The sequence below is a fragment of the Aulonocara sp. 'chitande type north' Nkhata Bay genome, linkage group LG6 (assembly GCF_057382095.1).
Source record: "Aulonocara sp. 'chitande type north' Nkhata Bay isolate Kocher_YH1m ecotype deep benthic linkage group LG6, A_spYH_male_GT1.1, whole genome shotgun sequence".
In the NCBI taxonomy this organism is placed as follows: domain Eukaryota; kingdom Metazoa; phylum Chordata; class Actinopteri; order Cichliformes; family Cichlidae; genus Aulonocara; species Aulonocara sp. 'chitande type north' Nkhata Bay.
In genome coordinates, this window is record NC_141349.1 from 25,001,467 (window position 1) to 25,023,988 (window position 22,522).

The following is a 22,522-nucleotide window of genomic DNA, read 5'->3' on the forward strand; positions in this document are numbered from 1 at the left end:
CCATCTAAAGGCCTAATTAAAAGTACAATAAAATATAACTTTCAAATGTATTTTATGGAAAATATTTCATTTTTTCGTTTTTTTCGCCAAAAAAGCCGTGCGCTCATGTGACAAAACCGGGATATAAAGGGTTAAAATCCGCGAAATATAATTAAAACTTTATATGAATATTTCAGGGAGAAGTAGTTTTAAAAGTCTGACCAATTTAAAGTGAAAAAAAAATATGAATATATAATTTTTTTATAGCACCTTTTGGGGAATTGTCCTTATTCATAAAGGTGGATGCATTTTTTTAAATGTGCTCCTGCAAAAAAAATAATGGCAGGTCAAAATGTATGTTGGTGCCAATCTTTGAACCATCTAAAGGCCTAATTAAAAGTACAATAAAATATAACTTTCAAATTTATTTTATGGAAAATATTTCATTTTTTCATTTTTTTCGCCAAAAAAAGCCGTGCGCTCATGTGACAAAACCAGGATATAGAGGGTTAAAATCCGCAAAATATAATTAAAACTTTAGATGTATATTTCAAGGAGAAGTAGGTCTAAAAGATTGGCTAATTTAAAGTGGAAAAAAATATTAATGTATAATCTTTTTATAGCACTTTTTATGGCGTGGTCGATTTTTGGCTCTAGGACCTCATAAGGGGTACTTTTTCTAAGACCATCCAAGGTTAACATCCACTCACATCTTGGGTTATTTGTTCTCAGCAAGCCACATAACAGGTTGGGGCAAGGTCTCACAATGAGTTCACCCGAAACCTTGGCTGATTGTGACCCACACCCATTTTCACACCTTGGCTTGAGTAATTAGGCAGAGGATCAATAGGGGGTCCATGACCTTCTTAGGAACACCCCCACTAGGGCTGGGACTCTCCACCAGTTGCTCTTAGAACTGAAGAAGCTTCTTGGATGAGAGGTGAAACTTCTTCAAGGAAACTTAAAGAAGAAGACTCTTTTCTTTCCGAGCTCCTTAGACTACAATGACATCCACTCTGTACAGCAGGGACACAAGTCCTCAGGTTAGAACAAGAAGAGTGTCCCATTCATTTTCTGCCACTTATCCAATTCAGGGTCACAAGAAGGCTGGAGCCTATCCCAGCTGTCAGAGGGCAAGAGGCAGGGTACACCCTGGACCAGCTGACACTCAGCTCCAGAGCTAATACATAAAGACAGACAACCAGTCACATCTATGTGCAATTTAAAATCACCAATCCTCCCACAGTCCATGTCTTTGGACTGTGGGGAGAAGCCAGAATACTCGGAGAGAACCCAGGCAGACATGGAGAGCATGCTAACTCTGCACAGAGTTGTGAGGCAATGTGGTAACCATCACACCGCCATGTCAACCTTTCAGCTGTTCCATTTTCACAAGGCTCTGGGTGTGTTTGATTTGGAAGAGTTTTACACTCTGACTGAAATGGAACTAGCAACCTTTTGCCTACCCAGCAAATGTGTCGACCACTACATTATGGAGCGACCTCGGTCACTTGGATGGAAAGATTAGCCAAATTTAAATCAGAAAGGTTTTTTGACCTATTTTCATTGGAAGGGTTGCCTGAGTTTTATGGCTGCAACTTGATTCAATCAAAAACCTTTACTTTTGATTTTTTTTACCAAACTGAAAGTTTCTTTTCTCTCCTTTATCGCCTTACTAACACTGACATTATCCAAACTGTAGACGTATAGAAGCTGTCTAGAAAATGGAAAACAAACTCTTTATTCCAGAAATAGTCAGCATGAATATATCTCCCACAAAAAGTCTTCTATCATTACAGAGAGGTCACAAAAGATAAATGTTTTATCTGACTAACGCTGATCTGTTGCTACTTGTTTGTCTGCATTTGCACTGTGCTAATCATCTCTGAGTGCTAACTTATGTGGCGGTGTTCTCTCTCTGTCTTTCTGTGTTTTGCTGTCCTGTGTCTTTTCTCCCATCTTGCTCTGCTTTCTATCATCTGTCATCTTTTTTGTGGTTGCAGCTGCTACCAATGAGGTGGAGAGAGGTTAGTCTGTTCTTCTCTCTGTCCTTTCTGTCCCTCTCTCCTTCCTAACTTCCCTCATTTCCTGTGCTTTATCCACGGGAATGCTACAGATTCACCATACTGTATGCAGTCGTGCTCCGTGTTAGCAGTGCATGTCTTTGATGTATAAAAAGACCACTCTCAGATTTCTGTGGTTATACTGCTTGCTGCTTCACGCATACATGTGATGACCATTCCAGTTGAATGAGCTGAAATTAGAGGAACTGGCAATAATCTATATTTTTAGAAAGTAGAAATCCCATTAAAATACCCAAACTTACTAACATCTAGACTACATTTATTCCATCCACTCCTCCAGAACAATCAAAATATATATTTTTTAGTTTTAAAAGAAGGCTAATTTTCTAAACAGTCACACATTGTACTTATTATCCAGATTTACTTAAATGGTGCATTTGGTGCCGACTATTTTCAGCGGAACATTTGGGGGTCCTGTGAGTATTTGTTTGATTGTACGATAGACTGAAATAGACTCAAACGTGCGTGTTTAATGCTTTTAAAGCTGTTTGGTTGAACAATGGAGGCTTTTGGTATTGAAGGAGTTATATTAAGAGCCATTTGAGTTTGTTTGAGTCTTTTTTTGGACCATAACAAAAACATACTGAGTTACATCTTATCTTTTTAATAAAGGTCATTTTAATGTTCCACACCTAGGAATGAAAGTCTGGGACAATAAGCCAGTCTGCTTTCTGTAACGTAAATATCTAAAGTGGTATGTAAAGTCCTGGGCTACCACTCATTTCTTTATGTTTATATAAAACAAGAGAAAGGTGCAGAGATTTATTAAAACAGGCACCAACAGAACTTAGAATACAGACTGTTGTACCTCTTTCCTGATCTCCTCTGTACCTACTGACAAAGATTTTAACCAAAAATTTCAAATTTGGGTTTGCTTTTGTTGGTGGACCTGCACCTTTTCATGCCTGTCAGAGTGTGTCGTCTTTGGCATTTTTCGTAGACTATAATGTCAGTGTGTTTTGTGACAGTCTGTTAGTAACAAAAGCCTAAATATAAAGTTTAAAACTGGTTCTTTGTGTGATAGAACACACATAGGTAACTCGAGTTAGGTACTTTTTTATGCTTGAATAATCCAGAGGTCAGTATAAATTGTATAATAAACTGAAAAACAAAAACATTTCTGAATGAAAACAAGTGGACAGCGTCCAAAGGATGATTTCAGAAAGCCCGGAGAATTAAAAACACTTTGGAAACAAAAATTACTTCTGGCTTCAGAAACTCTGGCTGCTGGAAGCAAAATGTGAAGAAATGATGGGTGACTCAAGACTTTTGCACAGTATTGTACTGTACATTAACCACCCAAAGTTCCTTTTTAAGGAACTAAAAACTTCCTTTCAGGCTTATGGTTTGCATGCATTTCAACCACAGTGTAATGATTTCTAAAAATTAAACAAACTGGTCCTCTGGTGTATGAAAAAGATATTTTAACACATAAAACTATGTTATACTGCCACTGCACCATCTGCTCTATTATTTCCTTTGCAGCTTTCTTAATGTGAACAAAAAACAAACAGTTTATACAGCTCTAAATGTTTAAATTGCCTGAAATAAAACGTGGTGAGTATTTTGCCACTGAGTAATGTTTGGCTCAAGGTTCATTTCTACACATACGACAGGACCTTTGAGGCTTCTCTGGAGCTCATTTCACATCCTAAAAAGTCGTGGGGGGAATAGACCAATATTTATCACATCTAGATTGTGATATTGTGACAAAAACTCACATGTAAATAAGAAGCCATCAAAGTAAACAAGCAAGTACTCACAGTCTTTTAACAGCTCTCTTACAGTTTTTTACAGACGCTAGGACACATTTCTCAATACTTAGGTCACTTTTGCAAAACTCTTCACACATTTCTCCTAACTGACCCTCAGCCTGGCAAAGCAGTTCATTTCACATTCAAAATGCACTACAACTACCAAAACACTTCATTCAGGTCTCAAATGAACACATTCCTCCAGAACACTAGCAAAGGTTGACAGCCGACAAACACACTTTGTCACCCACAAAACAATGACCTAAAAAACACTAACAACATGTAGCATTACACAGTGTTTTCCTGTGTAAAACAAGGACACATCTCTGTTTATAATTTCAATATATGTTACTGGAATGAATCAGACATCATGTATTTATGTTTATGTATTTTTATTTTTTTGCACTAAGTAATCCCAAAATACAAGAATTTGTATACACACCATCCACTGATACACATACAATAGTAATGCTAATCTACTCGGTCTTCCCTATTTGGCCACAGGTTCTCATCCACATCACATCTTATGTCATCTAGGGCAACACACCTAGGAAAGAATCTTCTGGCTGCCAGAATTGAAGGAGTTGAAAAATTGAAGGAGTAACACCAGTGTAGATGTTCATCTACAATGAGAATCAGCTGTGGCTGGTTAAACTGCATTGTTAGATTTAAAATATGTTTCAATAAAATATTGCCGTTGGATTTTGCTGTCTTTTCAAGTTTTGCATTGTGTTATTGTTTTGGCCATGAGTTTAACAGTTTTGAAAACAGTATGTAAGCACATGCAAAATGTCCTGTCCGTACAAAGCTTTTTGGCAGTTGTTGTGTCTGAGTGAGAAGATGATTCATGAAATTTGAGAGATGTAGTCATTGAATGCATTTTGTGCCAAAACAATGATAACTGGTCCTCAGTTTAGCCCACATAGACTTCTGTTGTGCTCACTGTGTGAGGAGTTTTGCAAACGTGACCTAAGTATTGAGAAATGTGTCCTAGCGTCTGTAAAAAACTGTAATGACAGCTTTTCTTTTAAAGCCATTATGCTTTTCTGTCATACCGAACTGTTTGGAAAGGGGAAGAGATAATCCTAATATGATCATCTCAGTCAGACAGCTCTGTCTTTGAGTGCAGAATCCCCACCCACCTGCTGTTTGGGATGGTCAGCCAATCAGCAGGCTCAAAGGGAGGCTGGCCTTAAATTGAGAAGAGCTAAATTTACATATTTCAGACAGTAGGTAAACTAAGTGGTTGCACCAAAAACATGTATCAGATGAATAACTATTGTTACTGAAATGTGAATTGTTAAAAAACAACATTTTATATGCATTAAGCAAGTCTGACTGCTTTTAAGTCCGTGAGCGAAAGAAATCACTGTCTAAATGAAGGGCTTAAAAGCACAAACATCTCCTGCTGTTTCACGCTTATACTTATTAATCCCTAGAGGGTTGTGTAATTATTCCCAGCGTGGACTTCAGGAGTCAAGGAAACTGGTTTATTCCCTCATCAGTGATTCATTTGGAGTTCAGAGTTTCAGGAAGATCAGGATACTCTCTGGAGCATCAAGATTCCCAGCACTGAAATCATTTATCGGACCACTGTGTTGATTCTGGCCACAAGAGAGTCATCCATCATGAGACCAAGCACCCATTCAACTGACACACAAACACACACAAAGAAAAAAACAAACCACAACGAAGTTAAAATATTGATGTGTTTTATGTTTTCATTTCACTTTATCGTTAATACTGTGCAAAGAATTTAAAAAGTGATGAGGTGTGTGTGTGTGTGTGTGTGTGTGTGTGTGTGTGTGTGTGTGTGTGTGTGTGTGTGTTCCTAGGGGAGCTGTGTGAAGAGAAACTGGACTTCTGTGCCCCAGAGCTGAACCCATGTCAGCACGACTCAAAGTGCATTTTGATTCCTCAGGGATACAAGTGAGTAGACTGGAAACACGCACATGCACGCACGCACATGCACGCACGCACACGCACGCACGCACACGCACGCACGCTTACGCACACGTACGCACACACACTCCTGTATAAACTAATATGCAGATATTAGAGTATGCAAGTAGTGGTTCTTGTTTCTCTCCTGCATGATTTGAATACTTATATTTTTCACACAGAAATAATTGAGTTCCAGATTTTTCCCAGCAGAGAAATGGTGTGTGTGTGTGTGTGTGTTTGCATGTGTGGATGGGAGGTGTTGGGAATGTGATTTTGGCTCCCTAGTAAGGTTCCCTGGCGAGATTTTATCTGTACTTTTACTCCCTTGCTCCCTTGCTTGTGTGCGCTGTGGTCAGTGTAATTACGTCTGGATGTGCTCTGTGAGGCAGTTTGACATCATGTAAAAATTAGATTAGTTTGTGTTCTCTAGGATTTGTGGACTGTCTGGGTCACGAAGCAATTGACATGTTTTCTTTTTATTGTTAAGGAAATCTTCCACATGCAATTAGAGCAAATCTAACCACAGGCAGCCACAAAGAACAGCTGTATCCCTGCGAGTCCAGTAACAACAAGCATTTCTGTGTGTGTGTGTGTGTGTGTGTGTGTGTGTGTGTGTGTGTGTGTGTGTGTGTGTGTGTGTGTGTGTGTTCATTTTAGGTGTGAGTGCATTCCAGGATACATCGGTGAGCACTGTGAGCTGGATTATGACGACTGTGAAGAGAATAAGTGTCAGAATGGCGGTCAGTGCATCGATGCCGTCAATGGATACACCTGCATCTGTCCAGAAGGGTACAGGTGAGCTGCGCACCACAGAGGAAGTCACACATGCCAACAGTTTTTGATATATGAGGAGCTCCCCCTGGTGTGTATTGTCAGTTATTGAGATCAACATACTATTTTTCTCAAGGTCCCTGGAGTAATAGTACAGTGTGGTATTTTTTGGACTTTGGATTTGTCTAACTTTCACATTTGAAATGATGAAAAATCCAACTGTAACTGAAAGCACCGAAGAAGTATGTTTTTAAGCTTGTATGTTCTAGCAGCCGTACCACAAACTGATAATAATTATAAAAGGAACAAATAAAGGGAATGATCTGGACTCTTACGGTATTCCACGTGTGTTACAATGTGCGTTTCAGTGGGTTATTCTGCGAGTTCTCTCCTCCGATGGTCCTTCCTCGCACCAGCCCCTGTGACAACCACGAGTGCCTCAACGGGGCACAGTGCGTCATTGTGGGATCAGACCCCCGCTGCCAGTGTCTCCACGGCTACGAGGGAGAGCGCTGTGAGACTCTCGCCAGTGTCAACTTCGTCAACCGCGAGTCGTACCTGCAGCTGCCCTCCAGTCTCCTCTCACCACAGACCAACATCAGCCTGCAGGTGACCTTCTTTAAATTAAATGCAGCTCTGCACTTTTGCTTCGTTTCATTTCAGGTGAAATATTTTTGAAATTTTTGAAATGAAAATGTTTCCAAACTTTTTTTGAGCTTGTGACCCCTCAGAGTAAACAGAGTCACCGGTCAGTTTTACCAAAAAAAACCAGCACACAACAACACACTTAAATAATTTATATTTAAAATGATCTACTATTTTCTTAAAAACAACAAAAAAAAAACAGCTTTTGTAATGAAGTCTTTTTTATCTCAAAGCTTTAATGTAGTAACTCTAACTTCTGAGAAAATAACTTGAAATTTTGAGTTATTCAGTCACATTTCAACACAATAGCTCAAGATTTTGATTACGTTCTGCTTTTTCACAGTGGTGGAAACAAGCTTCATCTCAAATCATGAAATTTAAAAGAAAGGCCCCACCTGGCCATCACAGATTTGCTTACAGCTCTTATGACTGGTTTTCTTAAATAAACAAATAATAACAGTTTCATACTGGAAAAATGAGTCTGTGTGTCTATATACCTGTGAATCCATTCATCTGATTGGCACTGTTTTAAAGAATGTTGCATGCCTTGAATATGCAAAGCTGTAAACTAAAAATCAGTCCCCTACCTGTGAACGTTTGGTTTCTACAGACATCCAAATATTTTAGAGACTTCGAGCATCTGTAATTTTGTGTTAACTTGAGCTACACTCCTGAGAGTCCATATTCATAAAGTTATAGTACCAGATCTTTATTCCAAAAAAAACAGAAAATATTGCTGGAAAATATCTAAAAGCACCTCTCTCTTCCTTCATCCCTTAATTATTTATTTATTGAGAAAACTCATGGCATTAGGGAATTTTTTTTGTTGTTTTTTGGGAGGTCATGTGTTATACAGCGCACACACACACACACACACACTCTCTGGGGAAAACTGTCACACGGGAAAGGCGGATTACACAAAGTCACGGATTTTACACAAGCTATGTTCACAAAAGCTAGAAAGGATCACTAACGCCTCTTGCACAATCATCCAGCGATGAGAAGGTCTGTGTCCCGGCCTTAAATGGCATCACGTAATGGCAACATAATAGCAAACAGGTGTGTGGGCCAAGGGCGGGAGGCCGCAATGAGCTCCGCCCAGGCGGAGCGGCCAAGGAGAGAGAGAGAGCAAAAACAAAAACACATGTAGCCTTGTGGTCCATGACAATCTGTGCCTCCCATCAGATTTTATAATTTCACTGTGTCAGAATATTTATCATTAAACTCTCAGTGGCATGCAGACACAGTTAGTGACTGGCTGGTGAACATAGTGGAGCGCTTAGCTGCTAAAGAGTCAGATTTCCTTCAGGGGTTTGTAAAGATTCATCTCCAGTTTGTGCTCCTCATGTATTAGCATACATTTAGATCACAGCAGCAACACCAACCATCAGGTTTGCCTTTCAATTTCTCTTCTAGAGAAACCAAACAAAACAGAGTTAAAGTAGCTGAAATTATGTGAATGCACGTATTAACAGGAACTCTCACAACAAGTTTGTGATGCTGATTTAATTTCAGGTTTAAGTAGGCAGGTATAAGTAGGGGTCACAGAAGTACACACATGCTTTGTTTAAGTTGAAGATGCAGATACTTGTGTTTAAAAATTGATCTCTTTACCCAAGTGAGAGTGAAGTAAGAGGAAGGCAAAGTTTATTTCAATTTAAACTCTAATGATATTGTTTTTAATTTGAACAGCTGTGATGTAGAATTTGCTTTGCCTGTATTGCAGATGATTCAGCCTCCACAACTAAACAGAAAGAGTATATTCTCAGGTTAAAGTGAGATTTAGCAGGTTGGGCTGTGGGGGAAATAATCACTTAGAAATCATTTTTATTTTGAGCATAACTAGATTTTCTTTGTGTTCAGGCTGCGATTAGCTGAGCCGAACTGAATATAAATATAAGTAAATCTTTAACTTTCCAGTCCTTCATTTTAGAAATAATGTCTGTCTTCAATCTTTCTCCATCTCAGAGTGAAGTTAGCTTTCATTCTTTTCTCTATCCAGGAAATACAGCAGCTGAACCTTTAGCTAGCAACACACTGTGTGACAAACTGCACACAAACAGTTTGAGTGTTTGCTGATGTTTGTGGAGCTGAGCTGTGAACCTTAAAAACATTATTTCCTTTATGCTCGCTAGATGCTGATGTACTCCGACCACAACTTACAGACATCTGCACAAACGTGGATGTCTTGGCCTGCTTTAACCCCAGAGTACAGAGTTATAAAAGATCTATAGATATTCTGTGCAGTGACTTGAAATAATAACTCCCCTTAAATATCTGAAAGCTAAAGTTTGTTTTGAAAATGTAAGGAGTAAAAGCAGAGATATTTGTGTACACATAGGAAGTAAAAGTGATAAGTTTTCAGAAAAATAAATACACAACTAAAGTACATATACCTGAAAATGACTTACTTGTTTTTTGTTGACAATTCTTACAGCAGGTGAAAAGAACTATGTGCACTTGTAGGCCACTAACATGGCGATCCTGCTGTGTTTTCAGATTGCTACCGATGAGGACAGTGGCGTGTTGTTGTATAAAGGGGATAATGATCACATTGCCATGGAGCTGTACAGGGGACGCCTCAGGGTCAGCTACGACACTGGATCCTATCCTCCTTCTGCTATATACAGGTATACAGAAAGCCCGTTCCCTGGCTCCACGTTCACATGATGGATGATACAGATGTCTGAAGTGAATTTCTCCCTCGTGTCTCTCTCTCGCTCTCAGTGTGGAGACAGTGAATGATGGTAATTTCCATGCCGTGGAGTTAGTAGCATCAGATCAGACTCTGTCTCTGTCCATCGATGGCGGGCCGCCCAAATCCATCAACTCCCTCAACAAGCAGTCCACACTCAATATAGATTCTCCACTTTATGTGGGAGGTAAGGACTCAGCGCTATGTATATTCTTAATGGCTGTGTCTGTGTAAGTGTTGTAGAACAGATAGATATCGTAATACTTAATAATAATAATTATACTTAATACAAATTATAGTATAAATACTTGGATTTAAACATTATGTACAGGTGGCCAGAGGCTAGGTGTGAAGCATCAAGTCATAAAAAGCTTTCACGTTGAGTTTGGACCTGATTTTATTTCCATACACACAAAAATATAATTAAGATGATCTTTAATCATCTTAAATGAGGCGCTGAGATACTTCTGTCTTCATGCAGGGATGCCAGAGCGAGCCTCGGCTTCTGGCGGTCTGTCGGCTCTACAGCACAGCTCGGGTGGCCGTAACGGCACGAGCTTCCATGGCTGCCTCCGTAACCTCTACATCAACGGGAAGCTCCAGGATCTAGGAGCTGGGCTTGAAGCGGGGCTCCCAGGATCTGGAACCACCCAGAGTACCACCAGAAAGTGGTTGGGCAATGGGGTGGAGCCGGGCTGTCAGCCGTGCCAGAGAGGGGCCTGCGTCCAAGGTGACTGCCACCCAACTGGACACCGCGGTTTCACTTGTACATGCCACGCAGGCTGGACGGGAACTTTGTGTGACCAGCAAGTTAGCAACCCCTGTGATGGCAACAAGTGAGTGTTTCTGCGCTTCGTCTAAAACCACAGCTAGTGCAATGGCTCTCAAAGAGAGACCACGATTTGTCTGTCCAGTTCTTTACGTTCTGTATTTCCCTCTTCCACCCTACAGGTGTATCCACGGTACCTGCATCCCAATCAACTCCTATTCCTACTCCTGCCGCTGCCAGCCTGGCTTTGCTGGTGTCCTCTGTGATGAGCAGGACCAGGATGCAGCTAACCCCTGCAGCCTGTCTCGCTGCAAACATGGCAAATGTAGAGTGTCAGGCCTGGGCAAGGCATACTGCGAGTGTAACAGCGGATATACAGGAGAGGCGTGTGACAGAGGTAAGCGAAACACGGATGCCTGTTCGGTACACTACCTTAATTCTTCTAAAAATAATAATCTAATACTCCAGTGGGCTTCTTTTAACAAAGTCTGAGCTTCTCTGTTACTTGCTAACTCTCTTTAAAGTGTCTCAGCAGCGTGTGTCTCAAAGTGTTTAATCTCTCTGCACTGACGCTTCTAACCTGTCGCTTTTTCAACTCAGCATCTCCTGAGCCTCCTCTTAATCCCACACGAGGGGTTACTCAGGTGAGACCATCTGATCGCATGTTAACGTCAGCTTTTCTTTACTAATTTTCCCTCCTGCATGCAGCCCAGCAAACCTCTCATCAGCATACTTGCTGTCACCTCATGCAACATATAGCATGACAAGTTCCAGCTTTTTATTGTTTTTCCCCACTGTAATGGAGCGCCGCAAACTCTGCAGAATAATAAAACCTTTTTTTAATACTAATTTTAGCATTACAGGAATACATTTTTGCAAAGGTAACATGGCTTTATATTAGTGGAATTATATCCCAGGACTGGTAAATCAGAAAGAACCAAGTATGTCTGTGTATCGAGGGCATTTCCTTTTCTGAGCTGGATACTACTTTTGTCAACTCATTTCACAGATTTATGGACAGCGTAAGATTCAGCTTAACAGCTCTTGACCAGTTGCCCTCACATCACATGTTTTGAAGGTGCTGTAAAATTATGATATTATTTTATGCCATGTTATACCCCTAATTAAAGGTTGTGAATTATTATGTAGTTTTAGTTTGCATTATTCTCCTGAATTAGAAGAAGCTGATAACTATTGCATTAGTTAAACTGATTTGCATTACATTAAATTGCTGACTTGTTGTGAATGAATGATATTGTTTTATGATGCATTATATTGCTGAGTTATAAGAAATACTGTTCGCAGAAGGTTATTGTCTAATTTGTCTGAGTAGAAGAGAACAGAGTGTGCTGGAGTTTTCTGCCCTATTTCAGCAGGAGCAGATAAACAGGGAGCCAAGGTCGTAGCTTAGGCGCTGTGTGAGAGAGAGCATGTGAATGTTTAGGCTTTTTATGATAAGGTGGAGGCACCAGAGGTTATAAAAGTTTGAGCAATGCTCCACCATTTTGAGATTTTGAGGCTGTCTGCATCAGTGTCCATCTCCCACGTGTGTGATCATTAAATCATCGTTTGACTCAACCCGGCCGGACCAGTGTTGTTATTGTGGTTTTTTCTCTTGTCTCCATCCCCAATATTTTGAACCTTAACAGTGCCTAATATGCTAGTGTTGAATCTCTGCAGTTTGTAAACAGACCAAGTCTGGGAGATGATGATACAATCATTTACATGCTGCAGAGAGCTTCTTCCCATCTAGATAGTAATGGCTGCACAATGAGGATCATCCTCTTTGATTTCTCAAGTGCATTTAACACAATCCAACCGCTGCTGCAGTAGAGAAGCTACAGAACGTGTCAGTAAACACATCCACCATCTAATGGATTACTGACGACCTGACAGATGCAAGACTGAGGAGAGCTGTCTGCTGTGTTGATGAGCAGCACAGGAGCTCCACAGGAGAATTACACTGTAATTCTGTTTACCTACAAAAACATTAAGGTAGATACATTAGAACAAGTCATATTTTTTCAGGACTATGCTATACAAAGCAAAACTATACATATATAGCATGTGTAAAAGTACATACACATTACTTAAGGTATAATTATTTCTTCATTATTTCTTCATTTCCTTTTACCCCGTTATTGTAGTGTTCCTACTTTTAAATATTTGTAAATAATTGTGTTGTAATTTCAAATAAAATACACACATGGCAGGCCAGTTTTTCAGGCTGAGCTATTCAGTGTGTGCAACAAATTGATGGGCCATTTGAGGCGATTGAAGTGTACTTTGCTGCGGTCTGTTGGCGGAGCAACATCAGAGCTGATGACACCAACAGACTGAATAAACTAATTAGGAAACCTGACTTGAAGCTGTGGTGGAGATGAGGTCACCGTCCATCATGGATAATCCTGACGAGCTCCGGGCCCAGTCGCTGCTTACTGGATGGCGGTGAAGGACAGACCGACTCAGCTCCACTGACACAAAACCAGATACAGAAAGTCTTTCATACCACGTACTACGAGTCTTTGTAGTACTATAGTAGTATCACTTCGATGTTACTACCAAATTCCTAAATATGAAACAAATAAAGTGTTTGATTGACAAAAATCAAGTTTTCAGCTGTCGAGTTGTTAAAAGGGCTTCTAGAAAAAACTTTCTTTTACATCTGAATTTAGTTGAACCAACAGCAGACATCGACTTCTACTAAACTAATGCCATTGAACCAAATTAAACCCGAAAGTTTTATGAACAGTTCACTCAGCAGTTTATTTCTAGAAAGGGTTTTTCTTTATTCTTCATGTTCGTGCCATTTTTTCCTCTTCTTGCTCTTCTTGCTGTCCTCTTTGTGTCGTATCATTCCTAATATATTTCTTACTTTGTTGCCAAAGCCGGACAACCTTTTCCCATGATGTGCAGAATTGGTGGAGTTCTCAGTAAAAACTTTGGACACCTTGCAAATATTCTTTCTGTTCCTTGTGTCCGCAGAGGTGGCCTGCCGAGGGGAACGGGTCCGAGATGTCTACCAGAGACAGCAAGGCTACGCGGCGTGCCAAACCCAGGAGAAGGTCTCCCGTTTAGAGTGTCGAGGCAGCTGCCCGGGGGGAGCAGAAGGACAGGGCACCTGCTGCACCCCCCTTCGCAGCAAACGCAGGAAATACACGTTCCAGTGCACTGACGGGTCTTCTTTTGTCCAGGAAGTGGAGAAAGTTGTCAAGTGCGGCTGTACAAAGTGTTCTTCATAAAAAAAAAAAGAAAGAAAAAACAGAGACGACACCCTCAGCAGATTTTTCTGTTCTCCAGACATGTTCTGTGTTCCTGCTCGCCTTACTTGATCCCCCACCCCCTGTTGTCCAAGATCCCAATTCCCCGTGAGGAAACCATGCACAGTACCCCCCACCACCTTTTTTTAAACCCTTAAAAAACAAACAAAAAAAAGTTTCTTTTCTTGTCAGTGCTGGACTGATGATTGATGCTTCCTCGGTGGGGATGTCGAATTGTATTGTAAAGTACGAAAACAGACTTATTTTTTATTATGAAGTGGCGAAAAAGACAAAAAAAAAACACACACACACACACAGAAGTTGACTTTTTCCTTTTATCTACTTCTTTTTGTTGGTCATGACTCTAATGGTGTGCCACACTTGTCTCTTCCCTGGAGGACTGACGTGTCACTGACAGCTGACCACTTCCTGACCACAGACTTCCTGCTTCCTGTCCCCCAGTTGTGTGTTTTAGGAGTAACCTTAGTACCACAGACTCACCACTAGGAGGAGCTGCGTTAAGGCACTGGGAGAGGGCGAGCAGTGACAACCTTCACAAGAAATCACCACTGCAGTCTGCAGTCTCCCTTTTAACAGACCTCCTGAACCCTCTGAGACTGTGTGCATGATCCTACACACAGCTGTGCTCAATCATGTGCTATTTTCTACAGCTACTGAACAACACACACAAACACAAACACACATAAATACTCTCACCTATAGAGGTAAACCTATTACCTGCCAGGATAAACACACTTCAGTCCGTTTATTCTGCCCCCAGTCATGAATGACAAGTATTTATTGTATCATAAATACCTGTACTTATTCAGTAGATTCCCCATGTATCAATCTGATTCTTTTAATATATATTAATTTATACAGTATTTGTCCTTATTTTTGTATTAAAAAGACATAATCTGTCAAGATAGCTGAACTAACAAAATGGTGAGAAGTTGTTTTTTTCTTTTTTTTTTGGATCACTGAAACTATTGTGCTTGCCAGAGACCTTTAGTTACATTTTAATCTGCAAATGTGACGTGAAGACATTGTATATTTTTGTCGCGTTTCCTGGAAGTTTGTACTGTGCCATTACCAGAAGGTCTTTATATTAGAGTATAAATGTATAGATAATTTCCCTACCTATGTATTTCACACACAGATCTTGTGAGTAGCATTGACCCTAGAGGATGCTTAGGACTGTTTTTACCTTTTTAACAAATTTATGCTTAAAGAATACTGTGACTTTTTTCTAAATGAAACTACTTTGTTAGCCCCTTGGTCTCCGATGTTAACATGTTGCTGCTAAGTTTTTGTACCGTAGACTTGGATCCTGATCTGTATGTTATATAGAACTTCCTGCTCCTACTGTACGGGGGGCACCTTGTGTAACAGATAAATATGTCCCCCCCTCCACCACTACACATGTGCATTGTGCTTTATATATTTCCCCGTCTCCATCCCCAGACTAATGTCAGTTCCCTGACTGATGTTTGTTTATTAAACACAATATTTACCTCACACTTCTCAGCTTTGCTTTTCTGTCACACTAAGAAACACCGAGGAGAATGATTATTAAAGACTGGAGGTCAATAATGTGAAAAATAAACTCCCATTATTTTGAATTTTGTTTGCGTAGTGCAGAAAATCGAGACTACACCGGAAATCCTCACCTGTACCCCGTTTCATCCCCTTTCTTTAACTTGTTAAATATTTAATCATCTTAATTGTTTTTCATTTTCTTTTAGTGTCTCTGAGGAATTCAGAGCATACACATAACAATTAGAACAATTTTATTCTTGCTATATTTTACCAATACATGTTTTCCGAGTAGAGTATTCTTCCATAAGAGTTTTGTTTTGTTTTTCTTTTTAAGTTTCTAGCTCAGCTGACTCGTAGAGTGGCATACAGGAGGGGGAGATATAAATATATTTATTTATTTATTAAATAAATAAGATGTGCATTATTCCTAAAAAGAAAAAAATGAATACCTATATTTATATTCATCATTTCTGCTTGCAGTGCAGTCGTTAGCTGTCTTAACCAAAGGTTGTATCAGACCCATGGTCGTAAGAAGTCAGGTAAGTAAAATGGTAGAGACGTAAAAAAAAAAAAAAAAAGCAGTTACGTTTACCGCAAGCTCAGCATTCGTTGTTAAATGTTACAGTTTTGTATTTTCAGCTCTGGTGTTACTGTTTAGAAAGGTTTGGATTCAGTTTAGGCTAGTTTCAGTGTTAGTTTTAGGGGGATTTTTGTTTTTCTTGCTTTTCTTATTATTATTATATGAAGAGTGTTTGTCCTGCTAAAATTTGGAAAAGTTAAAACAGGTATTACAATAAAGACACAACACTTTGTGAGGCTGGGTATTTGCTCGTTTAGTTATCTCATGTCTCATCAAACAAATGCGTCATACTCGCTGTGTTGTTAAAAACTACAAGTAAGGACATTTACTGCAAATATTTGTATTTGTTTTTATTTCAAAAAGTCATTTCAGTTAGTTTTCAAGTGTGGGTGTTGTTTGTTTGTTCATTTGTTTGTCTGTCTGTCTTTTAGGTTAAATAAAGCCACACCTAGTCTTAGCTTTTAATATAGCTCTAGATCAGGTTAATAACATTCTAATCAAAGCAGGGTTTCCATGGAAACGCATTTCATCTTTACCACATTTCTTACTAAACCTTCAGTGAAAATTTGATGTTTAATTAATCAGATCTTTAGTTCCAAGAATCAGAGGACACACGTCACACAAGGGAACAAATGTGCAAGCTTTAGACCTCCAGCATCTGTTTGAAGTTCATGGCTATATCCAGCCAGCGTGGCCAGTTTGTCTTTCAGCTATAGGTGACCTCTAGACCACCTGAAGGTTTTTATGTCATGAGCTGTCAGTGGAAGCAATGGACACAACATTTAAAAAATACTCAGTTTCACTGGTTAGTCCTGAGTATTTTAGGTCTATGTGCTCGTCAATAATAATGAGGATGACTTACATGCAAATTTTTTTTCATAAAAATTGAAGGTTAGACCGTGACCATGAAATCTATTCGCAGTTCATCTTTCTTTTTCTCTGCTGACTAAAACAAACTGTCAAATTAATTCCAGTAAAAACAACTTTGAATGTTTCGTGTAACTACACAGTTCAGCAGTGCCATCTACGGTTTGTGTTGCTTAATTACAAAATTTCTTTCACTGTCAACTTCTGATTTGTTCTCCAATAAAAGAGAAATTTTATGATTGATGGCTGTACAAATAAACCTGATGTCACCTGATCTGGTTACAGCTGGGACTGACTATAGTCGAGGCTACGCAAACCCACTCAGCGGTAAAACAGTAACACAGCAGCCTCGGTCATCTCTTTGGAGGCGCTCCAGCCTTGCTCTTTGCCCAGTCTGTCGTAGTCAAAAGATGGGAAGTCCCCACACTGCTCCTCAGGGTTGAAATATCCTCCTCCTCCTATACAATACTAAAAACAGGGTTTTTACACCATGTGTACTCACACAGTATTGGCAGATGTGTGACGACTGATTACTCACATGTTCAGTGTTGCAACCGACAGTCGGCTTGACACCAGAGCAGATAGCCATGGCCGCAGATTCCCAGTTTATTGCTCTGAAAGTGATGAAGCCTGGTTCAAACTCCCCTTTCATTCAAACAAACAAACAAATTAAATAATTAAATAAAAATTCATATGACAACTGGTTTAATTAATAGAGTACTTTCATAAATACTTAAAAACTCTGTTATTCATTTTGTGTTGCAAGTTTAAACAACTATTTTATGTGTAAAATATGTAAAAGACTCTTATTACACATTAATTGTCTAATTAATTGTCTTCTAATGATCCAAATTATCATTTTCAATCTGATTAAATGAGCTTCTTACTTCTTGGATTGGGTCCATACAACTTTTTGGTGGACTCCGCGTCTCCGTGGTCGTATATGATGGGAATAGCTGGCCCTCTGTCACTGCATGTTCCAACTTTGTATCTCACCGGATATTGCTGCAACAGTGTTGGGGGGGTTTGTCATGAGTGTGTATGTATGGACACACGCTCACACAGAAACACACACATATATGTATAAAAGTAAAGAGTAAAGCCTCTGAAAATTGATCCAGTGGTTTATATTCTGCAGTAAAAAAAACGTCTTCCAAGAACATTTTGAAGTGGATGGCAGGATCAGAATCTGGCATAAACAACATGAAGGCGTGGCTCCATCCTGTCTTGTATCAACAATTAAGCCTGGTTGTGATGCAAAGGTGGTGTAATATTTTCTTGGCACACTTTGGCCACAAGGAATTGAGGCAGCTCAGAAGGCAAAGGGGATCCAAGTTGGTATCAACTAAGTATCTCTAATAAAGTGACCAGTGAGTCATCCTCCTGTTCAGTTGTGCTCTGGGGTCTCTCACTTCTCTTTCTTTTCTCGTTAGAACCAGTTTGCATTGTTCTTTGGAGGAAGTAGTAGACATGTATCTGTGATATTTTCAAAGTTCAGTTCACAGCCTTTATTTCTCGGGACAAGTATACCATTGATGCAGCAGACAACTAACGATCTTTTCACAGGAATTTTTGAAACTTTAAAACGTTCCAACGTTCCACCAACGTTCCACCTTGGGAAACGACTGATTTACTACAGAATATAAACTACTGGATCAATTTTCAGAAGCTTTTCCTCTTGATCATTTATGTTTTTGAAATTAACAAATTAATAAATTCTTCAGAGCTTTAATTACCTTGAACAGCTGAAAGAGATTTCCTCCATACAATGTGAGGAACTGGTTTTCAGTGTGGTAGCGGAGGATGGCTACAGCTGCTTGGTTCCAGTGCTCCAGCGGCAAGTTGTTGGGAATGTGCCACACAGACATGTCCTCAGCTGTTATATCATAGTAACCTGGATTCTGTGTGAGGGTACGCACATAGTTATGACTCAAATTAACACTTCTGGCCCAGTTAAGTTCTTTTGCATCATAAATTGCTCCATTTTGCTTTTCAAATATTTTGCTTTTCTTTTCAAATAGAATTTTTGTGACATCCCACGCCCACCTGCACCGAACCAATTCAGTGACATAAGCTGGTACTGTAGCTTATAACCAGCTAAAATATACTTTAATATCAAAAGTGTTTGACACTAAAGTGAATGTTTTTTCCTATGGTAAATATTTTATCTATGATATTAATTGGTGTTTAATACTGTTATTTACATCATGGTTAAGATTCACAATCAGACGATAAACCAAGGAATTTAATTGTTGCTTCTTCTTGTTGTATCCTGTGAGCATTTCTGTCTAAACAATTCATCTGGCAAGAAACTGATGAGTTTCCAACAAACTAACCACAGCAGTGTGTTGCATTTTATGATCTCACAATCAGTTTTAAGTAAATTAAGTAAAGTGCTTCAGTTAATGTTACTTTCCAGCACTGTTTTTACCACCACGGCTGATTTTACCTTAAAGTCATCAGCAGTGGCGCTCTCTACTGTTCCAAAGGTGTTTCTGTTGGACCAGTTTCCATCTCCATCAGGCAGGTCAGCATTGTTGCCCTGCTGGCTGGACCAGCGATCGCCGGCTGTGCACCTTCCATAAATGCTGTTCTCATGGACGCTCGCCACCAGCGTCCATCCGCCCCCCGCAGTAGTCATATCACAGTAAGTCTGGTACAGCATGCCATTAGCTGTGGTGAGGTAGTACACCCCATCTGGAAACAAAGTATTAAGAAAACATAGTTTCATTTTAAGAGGGTAGAAATATCCTGAATGTTGCCCGTTAAATAATTATGACTTGTGATTTGTGTGATTGTATTGTCCTCACCTTCATATTCACCATATCGGTCCTTGATCTCTTTACAGCTTCTTGCAATATAAGTGAATCTGTTCCTGAGTTTCTTCAGCTGTTCAAAGTCTTCTGTCTCACGTGTGGTTTCTGTGCATTTTTCTGAAAACAAAGTCAAGAAAATGTAAGAAAGTACACATGTAAAGCAATCTGGAGATTTGCAGTTGTGTGAAAAATATAATAGAAAACAATTTGGTCCTTTAAGTTAGGTTCATACTACTTCAGATAAACAACAACACATATTATAACATGTCTGCGTCGGAGTGTGGCTTGTGGCTCAGCTGCAGCGGAGGGGTGGAGCAATGGGTTCAGGGTGTGGTGTCAGTTGAGGCTGACTCACATACCTGACCTCCATCATCTGATCATGTCTCCCCTTTTGAGGATGTTGCCGGGACCAGGGAGCGAGCCGTATGTGGTGCTGAGCCAAGAAGGCAACTGGAAAGCTGAGCAGTGAAAAGCGCACAACATCTTTTTTCCCACATGGAAAAAAGTGACATGGTGTAAGATGTTTTGAGTTGTTGTTCATCTGAGGTTGTATTTACCTCATTTTAAGACCTGCTAAGGATCGATTATTTTATTATGTCCTAATAGGTGATAAGTGTCAGATGGTGTATTTTCTTGTCGCTACGTGTATGTGTGCTGTACCACTGAAAGCTAATAGAAATGGTTGAAACGTTTTCATATTACCTATTTGTGAAGAAGTAAAATCTGCAAAGGATACTTGTTCCAAAAATACCAGACTCACAAAAAGCAAAATTATGCGATGTAACATCTCCTGTGGGTGAAAAAAATACATATTAGGTGCTTGATGATAAATGTTATCTGACACAACACATCAAAATATGGAAGCTTGTTTCCACCTCTGGGGAAAAAAGGCATCCATATGTCAAAATTTCAGGTTATTATCTCAAAAGTCAGTATTATTTTTTTGAGTTTTGACAAATATGTAGAAATATTTACTTTCTTTCCTGAACAGAAACATTTTTTTACTGCTTGGATGTTTATGTTTAATTTCTAACATCTCAGAGAAGTCTAGTGTTCTCAAAACTGGGTGTAAAACATGAATTCAGCAGGAATTTGTCTGATAAATAAAAACATGATTTTTCATTTTTACCAAATTTGATGCATTTTTTAAATATTTGTGTGTTCTTCTAGTTAACGATAGACGGTCTAATAAATTTATTACGCTCTGCATCTCAAAATTTGAACTCACTAGCTCAAATGTCTGAGAAAATAACTTGAATTTTCTGCTGAACTTAAGTCAAAACTTCAAGATAGATTATTTTTTAAATATTTCTGCATGGCAGCAAAAAAAGTGAAATGACTAAATGAACTAAATAAATAAAATAGTTTTTCAGTAGCCGTAACAAGCAGAATATTTAGTTAATTCATCTCCACCTCAAGAAACCTAAGTTTAAAAAAAACAAATAGTAATAATGTGTGTGCTTGTTTTATTCACCTTTGTTTGTTTGAATACGTCGTGAAGATTCTGAAGCTCATTTCTTAAGAAAGAAGAAAGGAAATTAATAATTCTTGGTCAAGAATAACTTTTTTTTGTTGTATTTTAGTGCTAGTTATGTTTTAGCTTCTTCGGTTCTTGTTATTCACGTCCTGCTTTATTTTCCTCTGGAGTCTTATGTGTAGTTTTACTTCCTCCCATGTCTGATTGTTTTTATTGCCTGGGTCTAGTTTGGCCCATGTGTATCTGCTTGCTCTGATTGGCCTTCGGTGTGAATATTTAGAGCCCTGTCTTTCCTGTTTTCATCACCAAAGTATTTCCTCTTCTCATCTATGCTGCCTCTTGTGTTCTTGGAATTTTTAGTTTTCCTCAGCTTGTGGATTTTTTGGACTTGTGCAATTGAGCTGAATAAGTTCCTTTTTTTTTGCTTGCTTGGACCTTGTTATATAAGCCTTGAATATATAAGCATAAAAAATTATGTTCAAATCAACTTCAATTCAAATCATGAAAATTTCAAGCGCCTCCAGTGATCATGAATAAAAAAAAGAAAGAAAATAAACTAAATGTTCTTTCACCATTATCACCAGGTACTATGGGTCGTGAAGTGGGGTACACTCCGGACAGACTGCCAATCTGACACAATAAACTACATGTATTTTTTTAAAACAGAAATTAGTTTAAAACCCGTGGGTTTTTTTTTCCCTGAAGAGATTTTACATGAAAATTCACAGCAGGACAATGAGGTTCAACGTGATTGATAGAGAATTGCTCTATATGTTTATAAAAGCAACAAAGAAAGATACTCACAGTCAGTGAAGCTGACAATGCTCTTAAAAAAACATTTTTCAGTGACTGACAATTAAATCCGAGTTGTTTAATTTCCAGATTGTTTCTCCACTATTTAAATTGTCTCATGAAGTCTGCAGTAGGAATAAGACTTATTCACATGACAGAAGAATATGAAGAGAAAGTTTGGCTCACATGACAGTAAGAGGAAAGTTTAAAATTAGGTCAGGAGGAAGTCGTTTTTGAGCATTGCTCAAACATGGTTTTTTCTACAGCTCCTGAACAACACACACACACACACACACACACACACACACACACACACACACACACACACACACACACACACACATCCTCTCCTGTATTGTTAAACATTAATCTTTTTTGTATTAAAGACATATTTACAAGATAGTTTAACTAACACACTACACGTGTGCATCATGCTTTATATTTCCCCGTCTCCATCCCCAGACTAGTGTCAGTTCCCTGACTGATGTTTGTTTATTAAACACAATATTTATTTTTTGTATCACCAATTGCCCAGTACGATTACAACATA

At 39.1% G+C, this 22,522-nt stretch overlaps 2 protein-coding genes across 12 annotated transcripts in view; one reads left to right on the top strand and one right to left on the bottom strand.

The window, feature by feature from the left end:
- slit2 (slit homolog 2 (Drosophila)) overlaps positions 1-15,690 on the top strand; it is a 104,094-nt gene extending 88,404 nt beyond the window's left edge. For 2 of the 10 annotated variants that reach the window (XM_086295779.1, XM_086295780.1), the window contains exons 31-39: positions 1,983-2,006; positions 5,653-5,746; positions 6,419-6,556; positions 6,901-7,141; positions 9,677-9,807; positions 9,905-10,059; positions 10,354-10,708; positions 10,824-11,038; positions 13,627-15,688. In XM_086295779.1, coding sequence (XP_086151905.1) covers positions 1,983-2,006; positions 5,653-5,746; positions 6,419-6,556; positions 6,901-7,141; positions 9,677-9,807; positions 9,905-10,059; positions 10,354-10,708; positions 10,824-11,038; positions 13,627-13,883 — 1,610 coding nt within the window. In that variant the 3' untranslated portion in view covers positions 13,884-15,688. Of the gene's footprint in view, positions 1-1,982; positions 2,007-5,652; positions 5,747-6,418; positions 6,557-6,900; positions 7,142-9,676; positions 9,808-9,904; positions 10,060-10,353; positions 10,709-10,823; positions 11,039-11,241; positions 11,286-13,626 lie in introns of all 10 variants that reach the window. The other 8 variants (XM_086295783.1, XM_086295785.1, XM_086295784.1 and 5 more) reach the window with 6 other exon arrangements.
- Positions 15,691-16,261: 571 nt separating this feature from the next.
- LOC147327861 (intelectin-like) lies at positions 16,262-22,120 on the bottom strand. 2 transcript variants are annotated; one of them, XM_086295789.1, is made up of 9 exons: positions 21,985-22,120; positions 21,178-21,220; positions 20,406-20,493; positions 19,698-19,820; positions 19,337-19,584; positions 18,624-18,788; positions 17,775-17,892; positions 17,426-17,532; positions 16,262-17,355 (listed from the first exon to the last, which is right to left on the bottom strand). In XM_086295789.1, the coding sequence occupies exons 3-9, from the start codon at positions 20,488-20,490 to the stop codon at positions 17,209-17,211; spliced, it is 993 nt and encodes a 330-aa protein (XP_086151915.1). In that variant the 5' UTR covers positions 20,491-20,493; positions 21,178-21,220; positions 21,985-22,120; the 3' UTR covers positions 16,262-17,208. The 2 variants fall into 2 exon arrangements, with proteins under 2 accessions (XP_086151915.1, XP_086151916.1); XM_086295790.1 differs by lacking the exon at positions 21,178-21,220 and having other exon boundaries at positions 21,985-22,089.
- Positions 22,121-22,522: the final 402 nt, after the last annotated feature.

Bases quoted from the DNA above. Each gene is read 5' to 3' on its own strand.
- LOC147327861 (XM_086295789.1), bottom strand. From the start codon at position 20,490: ATGTTACATCGCATAATTTTGCTTTTTGTGAGTCTGGTATTTTTGGAA. The intron at 19,585-19,697 runs GTGAGGACAATA...CTTTGTTTCCAG, and splicing joins CCGATATGGTGAATATGAAG to ATGGGGTGTACTACCTCACC. The intron at 18,789-19,336 runs GTAAAATCAGCC...ACCCTCACACAG, and splicing joins CCACTGCTGATGACTTTAAG to AATCCAGGTTACTATGATAT.